This window comes from Palaemon carinicauda, chromosome 6 (assembly GCF_036898095.1).
Source record: "Palaemon carinicauda isolate YSFRI2023 chromosome 6, ASM3689809v2, whole genome shotgun sequence".
In the NCBI taxonomy this organism is placed as follows: domain Eukaryota; kingdom Metazoa; phylum Arthropoda; class Malacostraca; order Decapoda; family Palaemonidae; genus Palaemon; species Palaemon carinicauda.
In genome coordinates, this window is record NC_090730.1 from 64,416,419 (window position 1) to 64,434,910 (window position 18,492).

Genomic DNA, 18,492 nt, shown 5'->3' on the forward strand with positions numbered 1-18,492 from the left:
TCAGACTTGCGGTGAGACCACAAGACTTCATGTGCACACTGGATCTAAAGGACGCGTACTTCCAGATCCCAATCCATCCGTCTTCCAGGAAGTACCTGAGATTTTGCCTAGACGACAAGATCTACCAGTTCAAGGTGCTGTGTTTCGGTCTCTCCCCAGCTCCTCAGGTGTTCACCAGAGTATTCACCCTGATTTCATCTTGGGCGCACAGGAACGGCATTCGTCTCCTTCGTTTTCTGGACAATTGGCTGATCCTAGCAGACTCGGAGTCGACCCTTCTTCTGCACCGAGACAGGCTTCTGGATCTTTGCCAGGATCTGGGGATCGTGGTAAACCTCGAGAAGTCCTCTCTTCAGCCGTCCCAACGACTGGTTTATCTAGGCATGCTAATAGACACCAATCTCCACAAAGCCTTTCCATCAGACGACCGGATAGCAAGGCTGAGGAGGGTGGCGGAACCCTTCCTCAGGCGAGAAGAACTCCCCGCCCAATCGTGGTTGCGTCTCTTAGGTCACCTATCCTCCCTGGCTCGTCTGGTTCCAAACAGCCGCCTCAGGATGAGATCCCTTCAATGGCGGCTCAAGTCCCGGTGGAATCAAGGATCCGATTCCCTGGACATTCTGATCCCAATGGGGTCTCTGGAACAGACGGACTTGCGATGGTGGCTGGTCGACGAGAACCTGCGGAAGGGAGTGAGTCTTCTCGTCCTCCCCCCGGAATTGACTCTGTTTTCGGACGCGTCAAAAGAAGGTTGGGGGGCGCACGTTCTGAACCAGAGGGCCTCAGGCCTTTGGTCAGAATCAGAAAAGTGCCTACACATCAACCTGCTAGAATTGAAGGCCATCTTTCTGGCTCTTCAGCAGTTCCAACGGTCCCTGGCGGGTCACTCCGTGGTGGTGATGAGCGACAACACCACGGTAGTGGCTTATATCAACAAGCAGGGAGGCACTTTTTCGCAGCAGCTATCCCATCTTGCAGTAGAGACTCTGAGGTGGACCGAAATCCACTCGATAACACTATCAGCTCGCTTCATTCATGGCAAGAGGAATGTGCTCGCCGACAGTCTGAGCAGGGCCTCGCAGATAGTGAGTACCGAGTGGTCTTTGGATCCTCAGATAGCCAACAAAGTCCTGACTTTGTGGGGTTCCCCGACTGTGGACTTGTTCGCGACAGCTTTGAATTTCAAGCTGCCCCTGTACTGCTCCCCAGTCGCGGACCCCAAGGCGCTCTGGCAAGATGCTTTCCAGCAACGGTGGGACAACATCGACGTGTACGCCTTCCCACCGTTCTGTCTGATGAGAAGTGTGCTCAACAGGACCAGACTATCAGTCAACTGTTCGATGACTCTGGTAGCTCCGCTATGGCATCACGCGGAATGGTTTCCGGACCTTCTGCAGCTCCTGACGGAGCTCCCGAGGGAGCTTCCTCCACGACACGAGCTTCTCAGACAACCCGACTCCGGCGTCCCTCACAGGGCCGTAGCCTCGCTTCGGCTTCACGCCTGGAGACTATCCAGCGTCTCCTTGCGGAGAGAGGCTTTTCGCAACAGGTTGCGGAGAGAATGTCTCGGCACCTGCGAAGGTCCTCTGAGGGAGTCTACCAAGCAAAGTGGAGAGTCTTTTGTGGTTGGTGTCGTGGAAGGGGTATCTCTCCACTCGATGCCACTATTCCAGCAATAGCGGACTTCCTCGTTTATCTGCGGGAAGAAATGCGCCTTTCTGTCTCGGCAGTGAAAGGCTATCGCTCAGCCTTAAGCTTGGCCTTCAGACTGAAGGGCGTGGATATTTCTTCATCGCTAGAACTCTCTTTACTCATACGTAGCTATGAGCTTACCTGCCCCCAGTCGGAAGTGAGACCTCCTCCTTGGAACGTGGTTCGAGTCCTCAGGTCTCTTAAGAGACCTCCCTTCGAACCATTACGCCAGGCCTCCGATCGCCACCTGTCTTGGAAGACGGCTTTCCTACTCGCTTTGCTTCGGCCAAGCAGGTTAGTGAACTTCATGGTCTCTCGTACGACATCGCCCATTCAAGGGGATGGGGGGAGGTAACGTTCAGGTTCGTCCCTGAGTTTGTTGCCAAGACTCAGAATCCTGGAGTGTCGGATCCTCGCTTCGACTCTTTCAGGATTGCGAGTCTCCGTTCTGTAACAAGCGACCCAGACCAGCTGCTACTATGTCCAGTGAGGTGTCTGAGGCACTACTTGAAGAGAACGGCTGCAGTCCGTCCTCAAGTGCGAGCTTTGTTTGTGAGCACAGGCAGGACTAAGAGGAGGGTCACCAGGAACACCATCTCAGCTTGGATTCGAAGGGTTATCCACCATGCCTTGAACCCTGACCCTCCTCTGTCACGTCGCCCTCGGGCCCACGATGTCGGATATTGCTACATCCCTGGCCTTCAAGAGAAACTTCTCTGTGACGCAGGTACTTCAATCTGGGGTCTGGAAGCGTCAGACGACCTTCACAGCCCACTACCTGCAAGACGTAACCCACAGGAGCCTTGATACTTTTTTTATTGGCCCTGTGGTGGCTGCACAACAGCTGATCTAACCTCAGGCTCCTTTTTGGACAAGTAGCAATAGGTTGAGGGCGTTGTTACCCGGTCTTAGTCTGCGTGAATGAAAGAGTATGTCTGACCCTTACTTCTTTCTTCATTCTCCCCTCTCTTGGGGAAGCAGCATCCTGGTCCTCACATAGCTGACCTCGACCTCTGCAGGTAACCCATGCTTCTTTGTGCTCCTAGTATTAAGCTTATTACTTTTGTGTCTCCCATACCCTGACGAGGTGGTATTGGGAACGTCCTATCCTAGAATTCCTATCTGAAGGTCTCAAGGTCAACTTCATAGGACGAGTCACACTCTCCTCCACACACTGCTTATGTAGGCCACTCGTTCCTAGCGATGCTAGGAACTTGTGAGGTACAGGGGCTCCCTTTCTCTAGTGCTGCTCACTGAGGGATCGAGCCCCCAGGCAAGCCGAAGTCAGTAAGGCTGGGGACTTTCCACCCTTCCTAAGGGGTAAGTCACCCAATGTAAATAGCATGGTTTGTATTTCGGTTACGGAACAAATGACAAATTCGAAGATAATTTGTATTTTTCCTAACCATACAAACCTTAGCTATTTACACATATGTGCCCGCCATCCCTGACCCCCAAGTCAAGTCCTACCTCTAAGTGAAGTGAAGCAAGTCACCGGTGTGTGGGGGGGAGGGGTAGCAAGCTACCCTTCCCCTACCCCCCGCTAGCTAGCGCGGGGGTAATTAACCCTCGTTAAAACTATTGGCTCGTCATTTCAGCTGCGCTAAAAGGTAAACCCAATGTAAATAGCTAAGGTTTGTATGGTTAGGAAAAATACAAATTATCTTCGAATTTGTCATTTTAGATTATTAAAATTCATTCACAAATAAAGGAGGTTTTAGGATTTGAATGTAGAAAATGTGTTTTGAGAAAAACGCTGTTTTAAAGATTTGCTTACCTTTGATTTACTTTTTGATGCTTGTAAAGTTTCACGAAAAGCCTAAATGGTACCTGATCCGCTCTTTTTTATAAGGTTTATTATCTCTGAAAAAAATTACTTATCACTGAAAGAAAATAGTTATAATTATATTGTAGGGAGGGGGTTATCATAGAGTGCAGCTCTACTGTTACCAGGTTTTTACATACATATACCAAGGCACTTCCCCCAATTTTGGGGGGTAGCCGACATCAAACAAATGAAAGAAAAAAGGGGACGTCTCCTCTCTGCGTTTCTCCCAGCCTGACAAGGGACTCAACCGAGTTCGGCTGGTACTGCTAGGGTGGCACAGGTTTTAGGGCGCTATAAACCTATTTTTTGTGTTTTTGGCTTCTTTTGCTTGCTTGCTTGAATGCATTGCAGATACTTTTCCTGTCATCTTTTTCATCTGAAGGTCTTTCAGGCTTTCTCCTGCCATTTTTTCTCATAATAAGTAGCAGTCAACTTGCTGCACAGCCGATGTTGTTTCGTTGCAGCAACGTGAAATCAAGGTTGCGGTATCCTTCCCATGAAGTCAGAACTTTGGACACTTTGCCCATATCTTACCATAGAACTATTCATTTAGGTTTTGAGTACGACCTTTTGCACATGTTTTCAGTAAATCATCAGAGGAAAACCCTTCAAATTTTTGATGAACTAGGATCTTTTGTTCCTCTGTAAGTTAGAGTTTTACTTTCATCTTCTTTTAACTCCTGGGGTACATTAATTGCCAAATCATGATTATGAAAACACCAACTATGTTTGCCAACAGGACAATGAAAATAATCATGATTTTTGTCATGACTGTTACACAATAATGCAAAAAGATTGCCATTATTTTTTTCATGGCAACTGTAAGGTCAGTGAGGTTTTTAGCCCCATTTCTTACTGCAATGCCAAAGTATTTTCCAATTTTTATCACTCCTATTTCCTCCAAGTTCACTCCTAAACATTATGTTTTTTGTTGTTACGTATTTTGACATTTCTCTCGCAAGACCATGAGATGAAATCAATTCTCTTCTGAGCCAGGTTTATACTTTTTTTATCGGGCACTGAATATGGAGTGCCACAAAGACCAGTGCCTTCATTCAAACTGTATAATCCTTTATATGCTGGTGAATCTCCATCACTAACAAAACATATGTGAATATCCTGTCGAGTGATTTTTACCATAATATGAAAGCCCCACCAGCTTCCATATTTTCAGAAGCTTGGTCAAAATTCTTTTGCAATTTCCTGACTGCATATGTTTTTTATAAGCTGCATCATATTGTTCTTTTGTTAGTGTTTTTTCAATTTTATTCTTTGCACTACAGGCATTACATATCTTACTGAAAACTTCTCCATTGAGAACATACCCAGCATAAGCCTCAGTAATAACTCCCATGCCAATTGAGGATTGATGTCCCCCTTTTCATCCAGGTGTCATCTTATATTACTGCGATAGGTAAATTACCATGTTCATCAGGTTTAACATAATGATTTCATCATAATCCAATACTGTAATGCTTTATCAACTTCCTTCATGGAGTCCTTGAAGCTCTGGTCAGTAATCAGTTCAATATACTTTTTTTACTGTTGGTAAGTGCTTAATGCTGAGGGTTAGGCACTAATGGCACAGTGTTATTCAGGTCTGCGAAGCCTCCCCCTATTTGTCTAGTTTTGGATATACAAATAAAGCTGTTGTATCACCAATAGGTTCTATTTTCACACATTCAGTATCTTGAACTTTGGTGTATTGAAAATCAGATGGCAGTTAACATCAACACTTCAGTTTCAAATTACCATTAAAACTGTTTATCAACTTCAAGTGTTATATTGCTGCCATTAATATGTGAACATTAAATGTCTTTTAAAACTTTCAAGGTAATGATAATATTTCCCCATCATTGCTTACATTAAGATCTTTTTATGTTATATAACTTCTCAATAAAAATCTTAGTTTGGCTCCCAATAAAACACTGGCATCACCTGATGTATCATTGACAGTAATTACATCTCGAAAATGCTCCTTCTCTTCCTCTTCCCCTCGTCATCCTCATCTTCACCATCAGGTAACTTCAAAACAAAGTCGTTGGTACCATCATCATCATCTTGATATATTTTTGCAAGGGAATAATCTATTTTATTTGGAGCTTCATTTTGGAGCTACTTGCCATCTCCCCAGCATACGTGGTTGGTGTAACATGTGAGAAGCTCTAACAGTAGATGTGTCTTAATTTTAGCTTCAGGATAAGTTTTAATATTGCAAGAGCTTGCTTCCCTTTGCTTTCTAAAATTCTTTTTTGGCATGTTGGTAATACATATAACTCATAATTGATGCTCAAAAGTCCGAGAAAGTGACATGATCACAACATGAAAAAAATTTTTATCTGAACAACTGGCTTGCATTATTCTTCTATGGGAAGAGAGGGGCCATTAGTATCGGGAAAACATATTGTATGGTATATGGAGCAAAATGTATTGGAAAGAAATACAAATAATTAGGTTGGCCTTTAAACCATTTAAAAGGCTATGTATTGATTATATTTTGTTTGGCAATGGCTGGACCTAGAACTATGGAAATATGACGATAACTAATTTTCACAAATTTGAGCCAATATCACTAAAATTACAGGCTGCTTATACCTTAGAGTGCTATAGAAGGTTGGTTCTTCGGTGCTTCCCTTTGACTTAGCTACATCACTTACTGACTTTTATTGTTAATTTGTTCCTTCAATCTTTTTGTCGACTGTCCAACTTCACCTTACAATATTCATTTCTTTTTTTTTTTAAATAACTCTTCAGAATATCTTTATATAATTTTTTTCTCATTCAACTAAAAGATATTAACTTACTCAAGCCATTTTTTCTCAATTCACATGCAAGCTAAGTTCTCATATATACTCATTATTCCATGGTCTTTATGCCTTCCCACTCTTCACCATCCTATACTTATCCAACTCCTTCTTTGTCTCCTTGTATGCCTAAATCATATCAGTCTGTATTCTTGCCCCTTGACCACATCATTCTCTCTTACATTACTGCCCAAAGTGTCACTTCTTTTGGGATGTTCTCCATTTTCTGTGTGAGCTCCCATGTTTGTGTTGTGTAGAGAAATGTACGTTCCTATACAAAGGGCATAAATTTATCCTATTTACTTGTGGAGTGGACATATATTCCAGAAGTGTAACTGTTTTTTCTCTTTGTTATACTGACCTTACTACTTACAGTACAGTAATACCTTGAGATACGAGTGTCCCAACATACGAGAAATTTGAGATATGAGGAGAGTTCCAAGCAAATTTTTGTCCTGAGATACGAGGTAGTTCCCTATGCGGCCGCCGGGTGGCCGAGTGTGTGAGAGGCTTCTCACCAGGACAGCATCGCTAGGTCTTTCCCGTCGGATTTCCGTCGCGTAAATTTTTATCTCCGAGCATCGGCCATAGTGTTTTGTTTTTTTATGTGTTTTTTACTTTAATCAGTGCAGAATTAAGTGAATAAGCAATGGGTCCAAAGCAAGCGAGTGCAAACAAGGTTAGTGAAAAGAAAAAGCGTATGATGACGATGGAGATGAAGCTTGAAATAATAAAAAAACATGAGAGTGGTATAAGAATGACCGAGCTGGCGCGCCAATATGAAAGGAGTACATCGACAATATGTACCATCCTCAAGCAGAAGGATGCTATAAAGAGCACCAAGCCTTCCAAAGGACTAACCATCCTTTCCAAGCTGCGCAGTGATATTCACGACGAGATGGAGAGGCTTCTTTTATTATTGATAAAGGAGAAACAGTTGGCAGGAAATAGCGTAACCGAGACGGTCATATGTGAAAAGGCCAGCAGAATCTATGATGACTTGAAAAGGAAGCAAGCTGCTGAGAGAGGGGAGACTTCAATGCCAGCGGAAACCTTCAAAGCCAGTCGTGGCTGGTTGGATAGTTTTAAAAAACTGAGAGGGATAAACTCGGTTGTGAGGCATGGGGAAGCAGCAAGTTCCGACTCAAACTCGCAGCGGACTTCGTCACAACCTTTGCCTCAGTTATCGCCCGACATGGCCTCATCCCCCAACAAGTCTTCAACTGGGATGAAACTGGCCTTTTATAGAAGAAGATGCCCAGGAGGACTTTCATCATGGCAAAGAAGAGCCTACCGGGCCATAAACCCATGAAGGACCGGTTAACTCTAGCCTTGTGTGCCAATGCCAGTGGTGACTGTAAGGTCAAGCCACTGCTGGCGTACCACTCGGAAAACCCACGTGCTTTCAAGAGCCAAAGGATCTTGAAAGAAAAACTGCAAGTGATGTGGCGTGCTAATACTAAGGCTTGGGTTACGCAGCATTTCTTCACAGAATGGGTTAATCTGTGCTTTGATCCGGCAGTCACAAAATATTTGGCCGAGAAAAACCTGCCAACGAAATATCTCCTGGTCCTCGACAATGCCCCTGGTCACCCTCCTGGTCTCGAAGAGGACATTCTTGTTGAGTTCAGGTTCATCAAGGTCTTTTATCTCCCGCCCAACACCATGCTACTCCTCCAGCCCATGGACCAACAATTTATTTTTAACTTAAAAAAACTGTACACGAAGCATTTGTTCAAGAAATGCTTCGATGTCACAGACAACACCAATCTCACTCTTCGGGAATTTTGGAAGGAACATTTCAGTATCGTCTATTGCTTAAAAATTATTGATGATGCATGGCAGGGTGTCACAAGACGAACTTTTAATTTAGCATGGAAGAAATTGTGGCCAGCTTCTGTCGCTGAGAGGAACTTTGAAGGGTTCAATACGACAGACCCTGATGACCCCGAACCTATTGTGATGGATGAAATCCTGTCTCTTGGAAAGTCCATGGGGCTGGAGGTAGACGAGGCAGACATAAACGACCTTGTTGAGGAGCATCAGGAAGAGCTCAGGACACAGGAATTGATAGAGCTCCAGGAGATAAAACATTTGGAGGTGTTGCAGGAGCTCAGTAGCGAGGAGGAGGTGGAAGACGAGGGCTGCCTTTCTACGGCAGAAATCAAAGACATGTTAGCGAAGTGGCAGGAGTTTTCTAATTTTATGGAAAAGAGGCACCCAGACAAGTTGCCGAGTGGTCGTGCGTTAGCCTATTGTGACGACACTTGCGTGAGTCATTTTCACAACATTTGGAAGGGGAGACAAAAGCAAGCATCCCTAGATAGGTTCCTTTTAAAAAGGCCGTCAAAAAGTGAAGGTGAAAGGGGCAAAAAGAGCCAAGCTGGAAGAAGAAGAAAAGTAAGAAAATGAAAATGGAAACAAAATTAGAATTAAGTTTAGTGTAACGTAAGATTAACATTTTATTTTTAAGTGTGTGTACAGTAAGCTAATTTCATTTAAGTTAAATTTAAAGTTGCTAATTACATTTAAGTTAAATTTAAAGTTGCTAATTTCATTTAAGTTGAATTTAAAGTTAAGGTTATGTTCCGTTGAGTACCGAACATGTTGCCATCAAGTCTCTATCCTCCCTGTCCTCTCCCTCCTCCTCTTCCGCACACACCGCCGTTAGCCGCTACCGTCTGTCTCGAAGGTAAGAAATCTATAATAATGTTACATTTTACTGAGCATCATAACCTTTTCATAGGTATTTGTTATTTTATTAGCGTAGAATGTTAATTAGAACAATTAAAAACATGTTTTTCCACTGTAATATACTGTTTTTTTCAGAGGGTAGGAACGGATTAATTTTTTCTAGTTATTTTATATGGGAAAAATTCATCTGAGATACGAGTAAATTTACACACGAGCTTGGTCCCGGAACGCATTAAACTTGTATCTCAAGGTATTACTGTATTGTATATCGAAAAGGCATTGGAAATGTTTTACTTTTTCTAAGGTCAACCCTTTTCCTTTGCATATTCTTTTTACCTACACCTTGTCACCTTTACAAGTTGGGTATTGGAAATCCATTACTTTAAACAAACTTTATTCCTTTAATTTTTCTTTCAGTTGGGTCAAGTGGATAATGTCACACTGGAGAGAGTTCTCTTGCAAATTAATACTTTGCCACATCTTTGGGTAGTTCCTGCCCTGACAACTGCATGGAGTACTATTATTGTCAATCCATTTTTAAAAGGTGATTATGTAATGTTTGTCACTGTGGTTTTAGAGATATTTCATATACTGTGCTAGGGTAATAATAAAATTTTAAATGTTATTTTTTTTTAGTTTTTTATATTCATTCGTTCTCCCTGTTACTTAAAGTATGTTTAAAATTTTTACAAGATTGATTGTGATCCTTTGAACAAGATTTGAGAGTGATTCAAAGTTTCAAAGTTAATATAACCCATTTCTTTTAATCTTATTAAAGGCATTTTGAATTCTGTCTCATGTTCTATTTTAACTCTAAAATACATGAGTAGATGTTTATTACTATCAGTTATTTATTCCATTGTTATATTTCCAAACTAACTTTCTTACATTTAGTATAAGGATTTTTGTATTGCACAAGGTACCACAAATAGGGTTCATATAACAACAAAAGCTGTATAGCAAGATTGTCATTATTTTAGTTGATAATGCTGACATGATCACTCACTTTAAGATCTCAGTACCATCAAAATTTAAAATTACTAAAATCTTAATGAACTTAACATTTTTATACCTGATATTTCTGTACAGAACTTTTGATAAATTTGATTTGGACACGATGACATTAAAGATGTCATCCATTTTCAAATTCCTGAAAGTAAACATTTTCTCTTAATCTTCCAGCAAGCTATCCAGTAGGTGAGAATAGTTTCTCAGCATGTGTCCACAGTGTAGACCTCCTCCTCCGTCATTGTCCTGTTGTAGTACCTACAGCTCCACTTCTGAAGCATTGTGCCAATTTAGATCTTCCAGTCTTGGGCTTAGCCATTGCTGCAGCCGATCAAGTGGAAACTCATAATCTCAAGGTAAAAATTTTTTGTATTGTTTTAACCTTTTTCTTTAGCTCTGCTCCCTTGGATGAGGCATTGTTAGCTCAGAATAGAGTCACCAATTGAAGAAAGGTCTTGAGTCATCTTCAAGAATATTGCATATTAGAATGTAACTAGATGGAGTTTTGACTCGTTCATACAATTGAAAATATGAATCTGTTCACAAAATGGATTTGAAAAAATAAATGTTACTTGCATTCATACATTTATAAATTCTGTAATGAATGCATATTTTCACATTTAAGAAATTAATTAAATAAAAATAACAATTACATTTGGAAAAAAAGTGTAGTCTCAAAGGTCCCTGAGTTCTTACATTCAGGCACAGCTTGAACACTATATTATCTCTTATGTTTCAGGCCATGGCAGATAAAACTCCTACTGCAACTCTCAAGGAAGGATATAAAAGGCTGAAGACTGTGATTTCCTTACCTCGTAATGTTGAAGTAAGTTTGAAATAGAAATAAGCATGTCGTAAAACTTGATTGCTTTTGTTTACTCTTGTTATCCAATCTTTCATCTTATGGCTTCATTCCCATTTTTGGGTTAATCTGTTGTGTGGTCTCCAAGGAGTTTACTGTAAAAGGTTAGAATAGGGACTCAATTACGACCTGAATACCAAATAAATACGGTTTCCCCTGCTCTAGGGCTAGAGTATCAACATGCAAAGCACAGACTCAGTGTGTATAAGGGATGCCTTTGAGTTCAAAGGCCTGAAATCGTCTGGCTATCAATGACGCATAATCATCGAGAACCATTACTACAGCTAGAGACAATGCTACCTGCACTCCATCTTCATTCCAGTACCCAAACCAATAACATGCTTCTTGTCTTGTCTCCGGTAGAGTGAGGAATTTTTGTCTACTGTAAAGTAACAGGAATTAAGTTTTGATTAGTGATCTACTGTTTTTAATAATAGTGTTACTTTTATGCTAAAGGTTGCAGTCTGTAATTGTTGTAGTTATTTTTACTTTTGATTCGTACGGCGTAATTAGTTATAACTCCCTTGCTTTCTGCTTTCTTGACTTCATGGAGTCGTTTAGTTTGTTTTGTATCACCTATTACAATATTATGATCTGTTGACCCGTTCTATTTTTATACAAATTTTACAGTTCCTTGCCATGAAATATTTAATATCCACTAACCTTTGTTCTTATGTGTATACAGACCTTCCGTCCTTTAAATAAGATGTTTTCAGAGCGAGCTGGAACAGTCGTTGAATTCATTGAGATAGTTAACAGCAGGTGGTGAGCTCTTGCAAGAAACCCCTCCCTTTCACCTTTCCGAAGAGCGTGTCTTGGATTTTTGGCCGCCCTGGGTACGGACATACTTTTGAACCCTTGGGTGAACTTTCTTTTTTCTTTTTCTTGCGGGGTTAGAATTCAGACTGTTAATTGCTGTAATGGGCATGAAACAAGATATTCATACTTGCTCTCTCTCTCTCTCTTTTTTACTGTACATTCATTCGTAGTGTGGTTGTATTGTAATTATTTTATTTTGTGAAGTTATGAGTCATTTTGTTTGGTAATTTATAACTAGGATTGTTATTAATTTGAGATTATTATAAAGTTAGATACTTTATTTTATGAATTGTAATTAGCAGATTGTTTATTTTGCTTACACTTCATACAATAACTAACTGCGTTTTCTTGATATTACAGTATCATTTGTCTAATACTCAATTGCACAATCAACATTTGCTGATAGATCTTTTTGCAGCAAGTTGCTTTTAATTTAATTTACCCTGTAATCCATTTACGTTAGTATAGTATACACACTAAGTCCCGAATGAAATGATATAATTACAGTATATCAGTTAATTTAACAATGTTCATGTTAATTAATGATAACATTGTCTATGATTCCCTAAATTTAATGAGCTGGTAGATGTACGCAGCATAGTAATATTCTTATAATTGTCTATACATATTTGCTAGTTATCTAACTACCATGTTTGTTTTGGCTGTCATCTTTTCTAACAATTGCGATCTGCTGGCTCAATTTTTTAGTCAAAAACAACAGCAGAGTGATGTAATGTAACCAAAGGCACTCGGAACTTGTGTGGTATCTGTCCTGCAAGTCTCACCACCAGGAATCGCCACTGTTGTTCTTGCTGCCGGTCTGAGCAGATGTCCTGTTTACCTCTCCCAGATTTTGCATTTCCTTCGGCTAGGAAGCTTGCATCTTATTAACAACTATTTAGTGTTATCAACTCGTGGATGAGTATTCAACAAGGAAGAATTGGACATTGAGTTCTTCACCACAATGGACCAGATCGACCATCCTTCGACTTTAGACCAACCTTCCCATTGCACTTCATGCCGCAAGGCTAAGCTAAGTGACAATTTTGCATTTGATAACCATTCATTGAGAGTTAACTTTAGGGGGACTGAATTGTAACCTGACTGATGTTTGTGACGAATGTACGACTTGGTTATTTGGTGAGACAGGTGTATGTAAACCATATGACTACCTTGGCTAATCAAAGACTTAGAGAGGGTTCAATGGCTCGACTGGCATCAGGTAATCCTTCTAGATCTAACTCGGTTGACGAGGTGTTAGGAGGTGTGTGTCCGTATGTCAGTGATTTCTGAGGTTGTCAACATGTCAGGTGCAATGAGTCTGTTCCCTTCCCAAATGGGACCTAGTGTAACAGGGTCATTTACCCTCGAAGAGTGTGTTACTGCTGCAGAAAAACGTTGGGGGTCTCGATTGGGGTCTGTCAACACTAGAATTGACACCTTAACATCAGGTCTTGAGAATGTAGCCTCTCAATTAGGCACTCCAACCACTCTTTTTAGCTTCCTCGGTCCTGCTCTGGGTCTCCCCATTCCACCCTGTGCTGAACCGGCCCTAATGGGTTCCGGGTATGAGTCTGCCCCGATAAAGAGCAGGTCCGAAGTAAAGTTGTTCTCCCCTGTTAGGTCAGAGTCAGATGCTAGGGGTAGTCACGACGGTAGATGCCTCACCAGATGGATTGCTCCATCCAGTCTTCCTTGTGGGGATCATCCCCTTCAGGCAACCTCCATTTGTCCTGTACTGGATGAGGGTTCACCAGGGAGGGTTGTGAGAGAGAGTGGCACTCTCCAGCTACAGGGTGGAAGTCCAGGGAATGTTCTTGCTTCTCATTCCCCCTGGGGATCAAGGTAATATGATTGTGAGATGTTCTAAGGAACACCCTGTTGTTCTTGAAAAGGGAAGGGTTGAACCCCAGCTGCACCAGATTGGTCTCCAGTCATGGCTCCATTGTCTTCTCCTCCTCGGGCCCCTTGAGAGGGGGTAAGAATGATTGCCTTCACCCAAGAGGCCTTAGTGGAGTTCGAAGTCGACCATCACAATGCAGGAACCTGTAGAGTTCCCTTCAGTGTCCAGATTTCTAGAGGACACTCATCAGACAAAGAAACAAAATCCTATTCTACGCTGGTTGACAAAAGAATTCTTCAGACATGGGAGACAAGTGGTCACCAAGAAGTTGGTAGAGTATATGGAAGGTGACAAGCCTCATTTTCTTGCTTCTATAGCATCTAAAAACAGGAGGGTCTGTTTTGCTTTGCTTTTGGAAAAGTTCCTCCGGCTCCATCTCTAGTGCCTCTTAACTCCTCATAGGAGGATATGACCAAGCTCCAAAAGAACCACAAATCAATAGTCGTGGGTACCTTTGGAGGATTTTACAAAGCTCGATATGTCAACTTGAACAGTTCAAGAGAACCTTAACATGATGTGATGGCTTTGTGGTTCACTGATGGGCCATCTATCAGAGCCAGGAGCCTTTGAGCAGTACCGACCCCTTTACAGTCAGTTGGCTAACTCCCTAAACCTTTCCATCAAGTCATCCATGAATCCATGACAGAGATATGTCTTCAAGAAGCATATATGACTTCATGGAGTAGGGAATTCTTCTTGTCCCATGCCCCTCTGTCCCTCTCTAATATTCCAAAGAGAGCATTGAGGGCTTCTCTCTTCGCAGAGCAGTTGTTTAACGAGGACATTCTTACATCATCCCTAGAAAGGGCACACTGCAAAGCTAAGGAGATAAGGGAGAACACGATTCAACCATTGCTTGTAAGGACAGTAGCCCAAGCACAAAGACCTATCCAGCCAAAACCACTGCCTAGACAGCCCTTGATCGTAGGTTAGAAGAGACCGGTTGGCTTCCAGCCTTCAACATACAAGAAGCTGAGGACAGGTCACCAAAGCCAAGGAATTTCATCTTCTCATCGTCCTTCGAACCAACAACACCTTCAACCCTCTACTAGCTCGACATCCGGAAGTAGAGGACAAAAAAGATCAAAGATAGTCTGCAAGGGTTTTCGTCCATAGTGAATATGGCCCTCGAGTGTGAAGATAGAAGGAGGCCTTAACATCACTGGCAGACCTGGTAGGAACTGGATCCTTACCCATGGCAACAGGAGTCCCCTCAGCCAACCTCCTCCGTTATCGAACAGTCCAACTGCATTCAACTCGTACCAAGAGTCGATGGAGAAGGGAAGAACTCTTCAGGCAGAGTTAGAAGAACTAGGAAGGAAGCGATAGAATTAGCTTTGCTTCCATTCCTCGATTTCTACAGCCTTATGTTTATCGTCAAAAAGATATCTGATTCTTAGAGACTCTTCATAGACCTCTCTCATCTGAATCATTTTGTTATAAAAATTCATTTCAAAATGGAGACTCCAAGGTTGGTCCTTTTGGTTTTTTCACTTGACCTGAAAGATACATACTTCCAAGTTTCCATCCACCCTCAGTCTTGAAACCTACTGATGTTTTGCTGAGAACAGGATTAATGGCAGTTTAAAGCTCTCTGCTTCGACCTAACGACAGCTTCACAGGTCTTCACTTGTCTCATGGCATCTATGGGAGCAGCCCTCCACAAGGGAGGCTTATGGATGGTTAGATATTTGGACTACTGGATATTCCTGTTGAGCTCAGAACAGGAAGCCATCCACACAAGAGATGCAGTCCTAAGATTTTGCAAGAAACTGGGCTCCTAGATCAACTTAAAAAAAAGTCGGTACTAGTCTCCAATTAAGGTTCGATCTATGTGGGGATGAAGATGACTCCTTGACCTTGAAGGTTTTTCCGACCTAAAACTGCATACGGACTCTACAGGAATGCATTGCGTTATTTTTAACGACAGAGGCACCCCTAGTCAATCTTTGGATGAGACTCATCGGCGTCCTGTCGTCACTAATTTGTTTGTTTAGAGTGGAAGGAGAAGAATCAGACCACTGCAACACCAACACACCCTTGATCAAGAGGATCATTATTTTCAGGTTCAGTTGACAGAAATGATCAGACAGAATCTAATCTGGTGGTCAATCTAGTGAACTTGAACCAAGGTCTTATCTTGTCAACCCCTCTCCCAGATTTCCTGTTTTCAGAAGCTTCGGATTCCGGATGGAGGCTTCGATAGGGGACAACACAGGAATCGGGGAATCGATCAATTGGAGGGAATCCCAAGCAATTCATGGTGGTTCTCTCTCACTTTAATCATCTGTGCTTCTCAAGAATCGTCGCAGTGTTCGCCAACAATTCAACTTCTATTTCTTACATAAGGAAGGAAGGTGGAACAAGGTCCCAGAAGTTGGATGACCTTGCACAAGAGATTCTGACCTGGGCAAAGGGAAAGGGCATGACTTTCATGCCACAGTTCATCAAGGACAAGACAAACGTGACAGCAGATACCCTTGAGTCAAAGAGATCAGATCTTCAACTCCGAATGGACCACTCACCAACAAGTGGTAAATGATTTGGTGCATTTGTGGCCAGCAACGGTGGATATGTTAGCCACCACAATGAACCACAGACTTAAGGCATACTCAGTCCTCACACCTGATTAGTTAGAGTATTTATTTTGATGCTTTATTTTAAGAAAGAGATTTTAGAATAGTACAGTATGATAGTTGAAGGGTTAAAATTAAGTGAAGAAATACAGTATTATTAGAGAGGGTTGATATATATATATATATATATATATATGTGTGTGTGTGTGTGTGTGTGTGTGTGTAAAGAATATTGTGAGAAACAAAATATCTTTTATAATAGTAAAAAGGCAATATAGTGATGCTTTAGAAACAAGTTGTTTACCTGATGTCACAGGACATCAGGTCATGTGTTGTTGGCATTGTTTTTTTATGACAAGCCAACATCAGAATAAAGAAGGTAAATATAGTAAAAATATTAAATTTAACAGTGGTAGCAGAGGCTGGTTAAAAATGAACCTAGGCTAGGGCATCGACTGTGTTGGTTGTCAGCATTCTTTGGTTAGGTTAGCGCTATGTGAGACTCTAAGGAGACAGAATGAAATTGGAGGAAGGAGTGTCCTAGGTTTTGTGGTAAACAGTCAGAATACAAAGGTTGGAAAGGTCAGGTAGAGGATTGGTTGGGAGTATGTGAGGATGGTGTTAAATATCCAGGTATATAGATTAAATTAAGTTTGAAAGGAAAGGCTTTAGAAGTGACATTTAGAGAAAAACTGAAATGTACAGATAGTTCAAAGGTAATATTAAGGTAATTAGATTGGTGTATTTAAAGGATACAATGATTGATAATTATGGGAAGATAAAGAGGTACTTTAAAATAGAGAGAATCTGATGAAAAGATCAGAGATTTCATAATTAGGTATGAGACCGCATCTTCAGAATGCGGTAAGGCTATAGGAAGAAGTTTGTTTGAGGGAAAGGCTAAAGGTTTTCATGTTTTGGAACAGGCAAATCTTACCAAGAATAAAAAACAGATGGTGTTGGCTGCATGTGGGCAAGGTAAATTAGAGTATTATTCAGTGTCCAAGATATTGAAAAGAATATTTGAACGATTAGGGAACAAGGAAGTGGTGATTGGTGGGGATCTGGAAACATGAATATGGGTAGGGGCAGGGAAGGATAAAGGAATAGGGGTAGAATCTGGTGGATAAGAGGGAGAGGTGGAAGAAATCCAATAAATAGAGAAAGGAAAGTAACATTGTGTTCTATATGTAGTTCAGAATGGCATTGGGCTAGAGATTGTCCTCAGAATCATCAGAATGAAGAAAAGCTATGTGAAAACAAGTTTGATGAAAATAAGACCGGCAAATGTGGACAGTAAGCATAGGTTTAAGCAAGTTAGAGATGATGTAGAGGAGAAAATTTATGTAGGCGAAATTCAAGAAAAAGATATGAACTCTTGGGGAGTTGATGCTATTTTAGATACAGGATGTAAATCAACTGTGTGGTGAATTATGACTAGCTAGGGTTGTAGTTGGTTTAAGCCGAGGAGAGTTTAAAAGAATGAAGGACACCAAAGAGGAATTAAACAAGATCTTCATGTTTGGTGAATCGTCATATAAATCTAAAGGTGAAATAGAAATTCTAGTTTTGTTAAAAGGAAAGAAATTTTATTTGAAGTCAAATTTTGCAAGGTGACATACCATGGTTAATAGGGAAGAAACCAATGAGTAGGATGGGTATAAGGATATATATAAAGGAAAGTATAGTAGAGATAGAAGCATTAGGTGGAATAAGAATTAATTTGAGAGAGGATGAACAGGGTCATTTAAGACTACCAATCCTGAAGAGAGTAAAAGAGGAATAAATGTTGGATTGATGGAAGGGACTAAGTAACAAAGAAATTAAAGGAGCAATTATGAAGTTACACTTACAGTTTGGACATGGAAGTGGGGAGAAGATTTGGAGGTTAACAGAAGAGGCCAAGTGGAGTGATGGTTTAGGTGGAGTAGAAAAGGATGTAGTTAGGAGGCTAATAACAGATTTGATTGCAACTATTGAAATATGTAGGAAGTATAAAAAAGAATCAAAGGAAACCTGTTGTTGGATTTTTTTTGGAGTAGAGTATTTAATGAGGTTTTGGCTTTAGATGTAGGAGAGATGGAAAAATTGAAGTTTTTAGTTATTTTTGATGTGGCCACCAGATATTGTCAGGCACACTGGATTAATGGCAAAAGGTCAGAAGCTATCATAAGAACCCTTATTGATGGGTGGTTTGCATTTTTTGGAGCACCGTATAAAATACTTTCTGATAATGGTGGAGAGTTCTAAATGAAAAAATGAGAAGAATGACTGAAATATGGAATATAAAATTGTTGGCTACAGCA

General features: G+C 41.2%; 1 protein-coding gene across 1 annotated transcript in view; it reads left to right on the plus strand.

The window, feature by feature from the left end:
* rod (rough deal) overlaps positions 1-18,492 on the plus strand; it is a 291,539-nt gene that overhangs the window by 259,868 nt on the left and 13,179 nt on the right. The window contains exons 27-29 of the mRNA XM_068375218.1: positions 9,436-9,562; positions 10,201-10,382; positions 10,766-10,852. Of these exons, the coding sequence (XP_068231319.1) occupies positions 9,436-9,562; positions 10,201-10,382; positions 10,766-10,852 (396 nt within the window). The remainder of the gene's footprint in view (positions 1-9,435; positions 9,563-10,200; positions 10,383-10,765; positions 10,853-18,492) is intronic.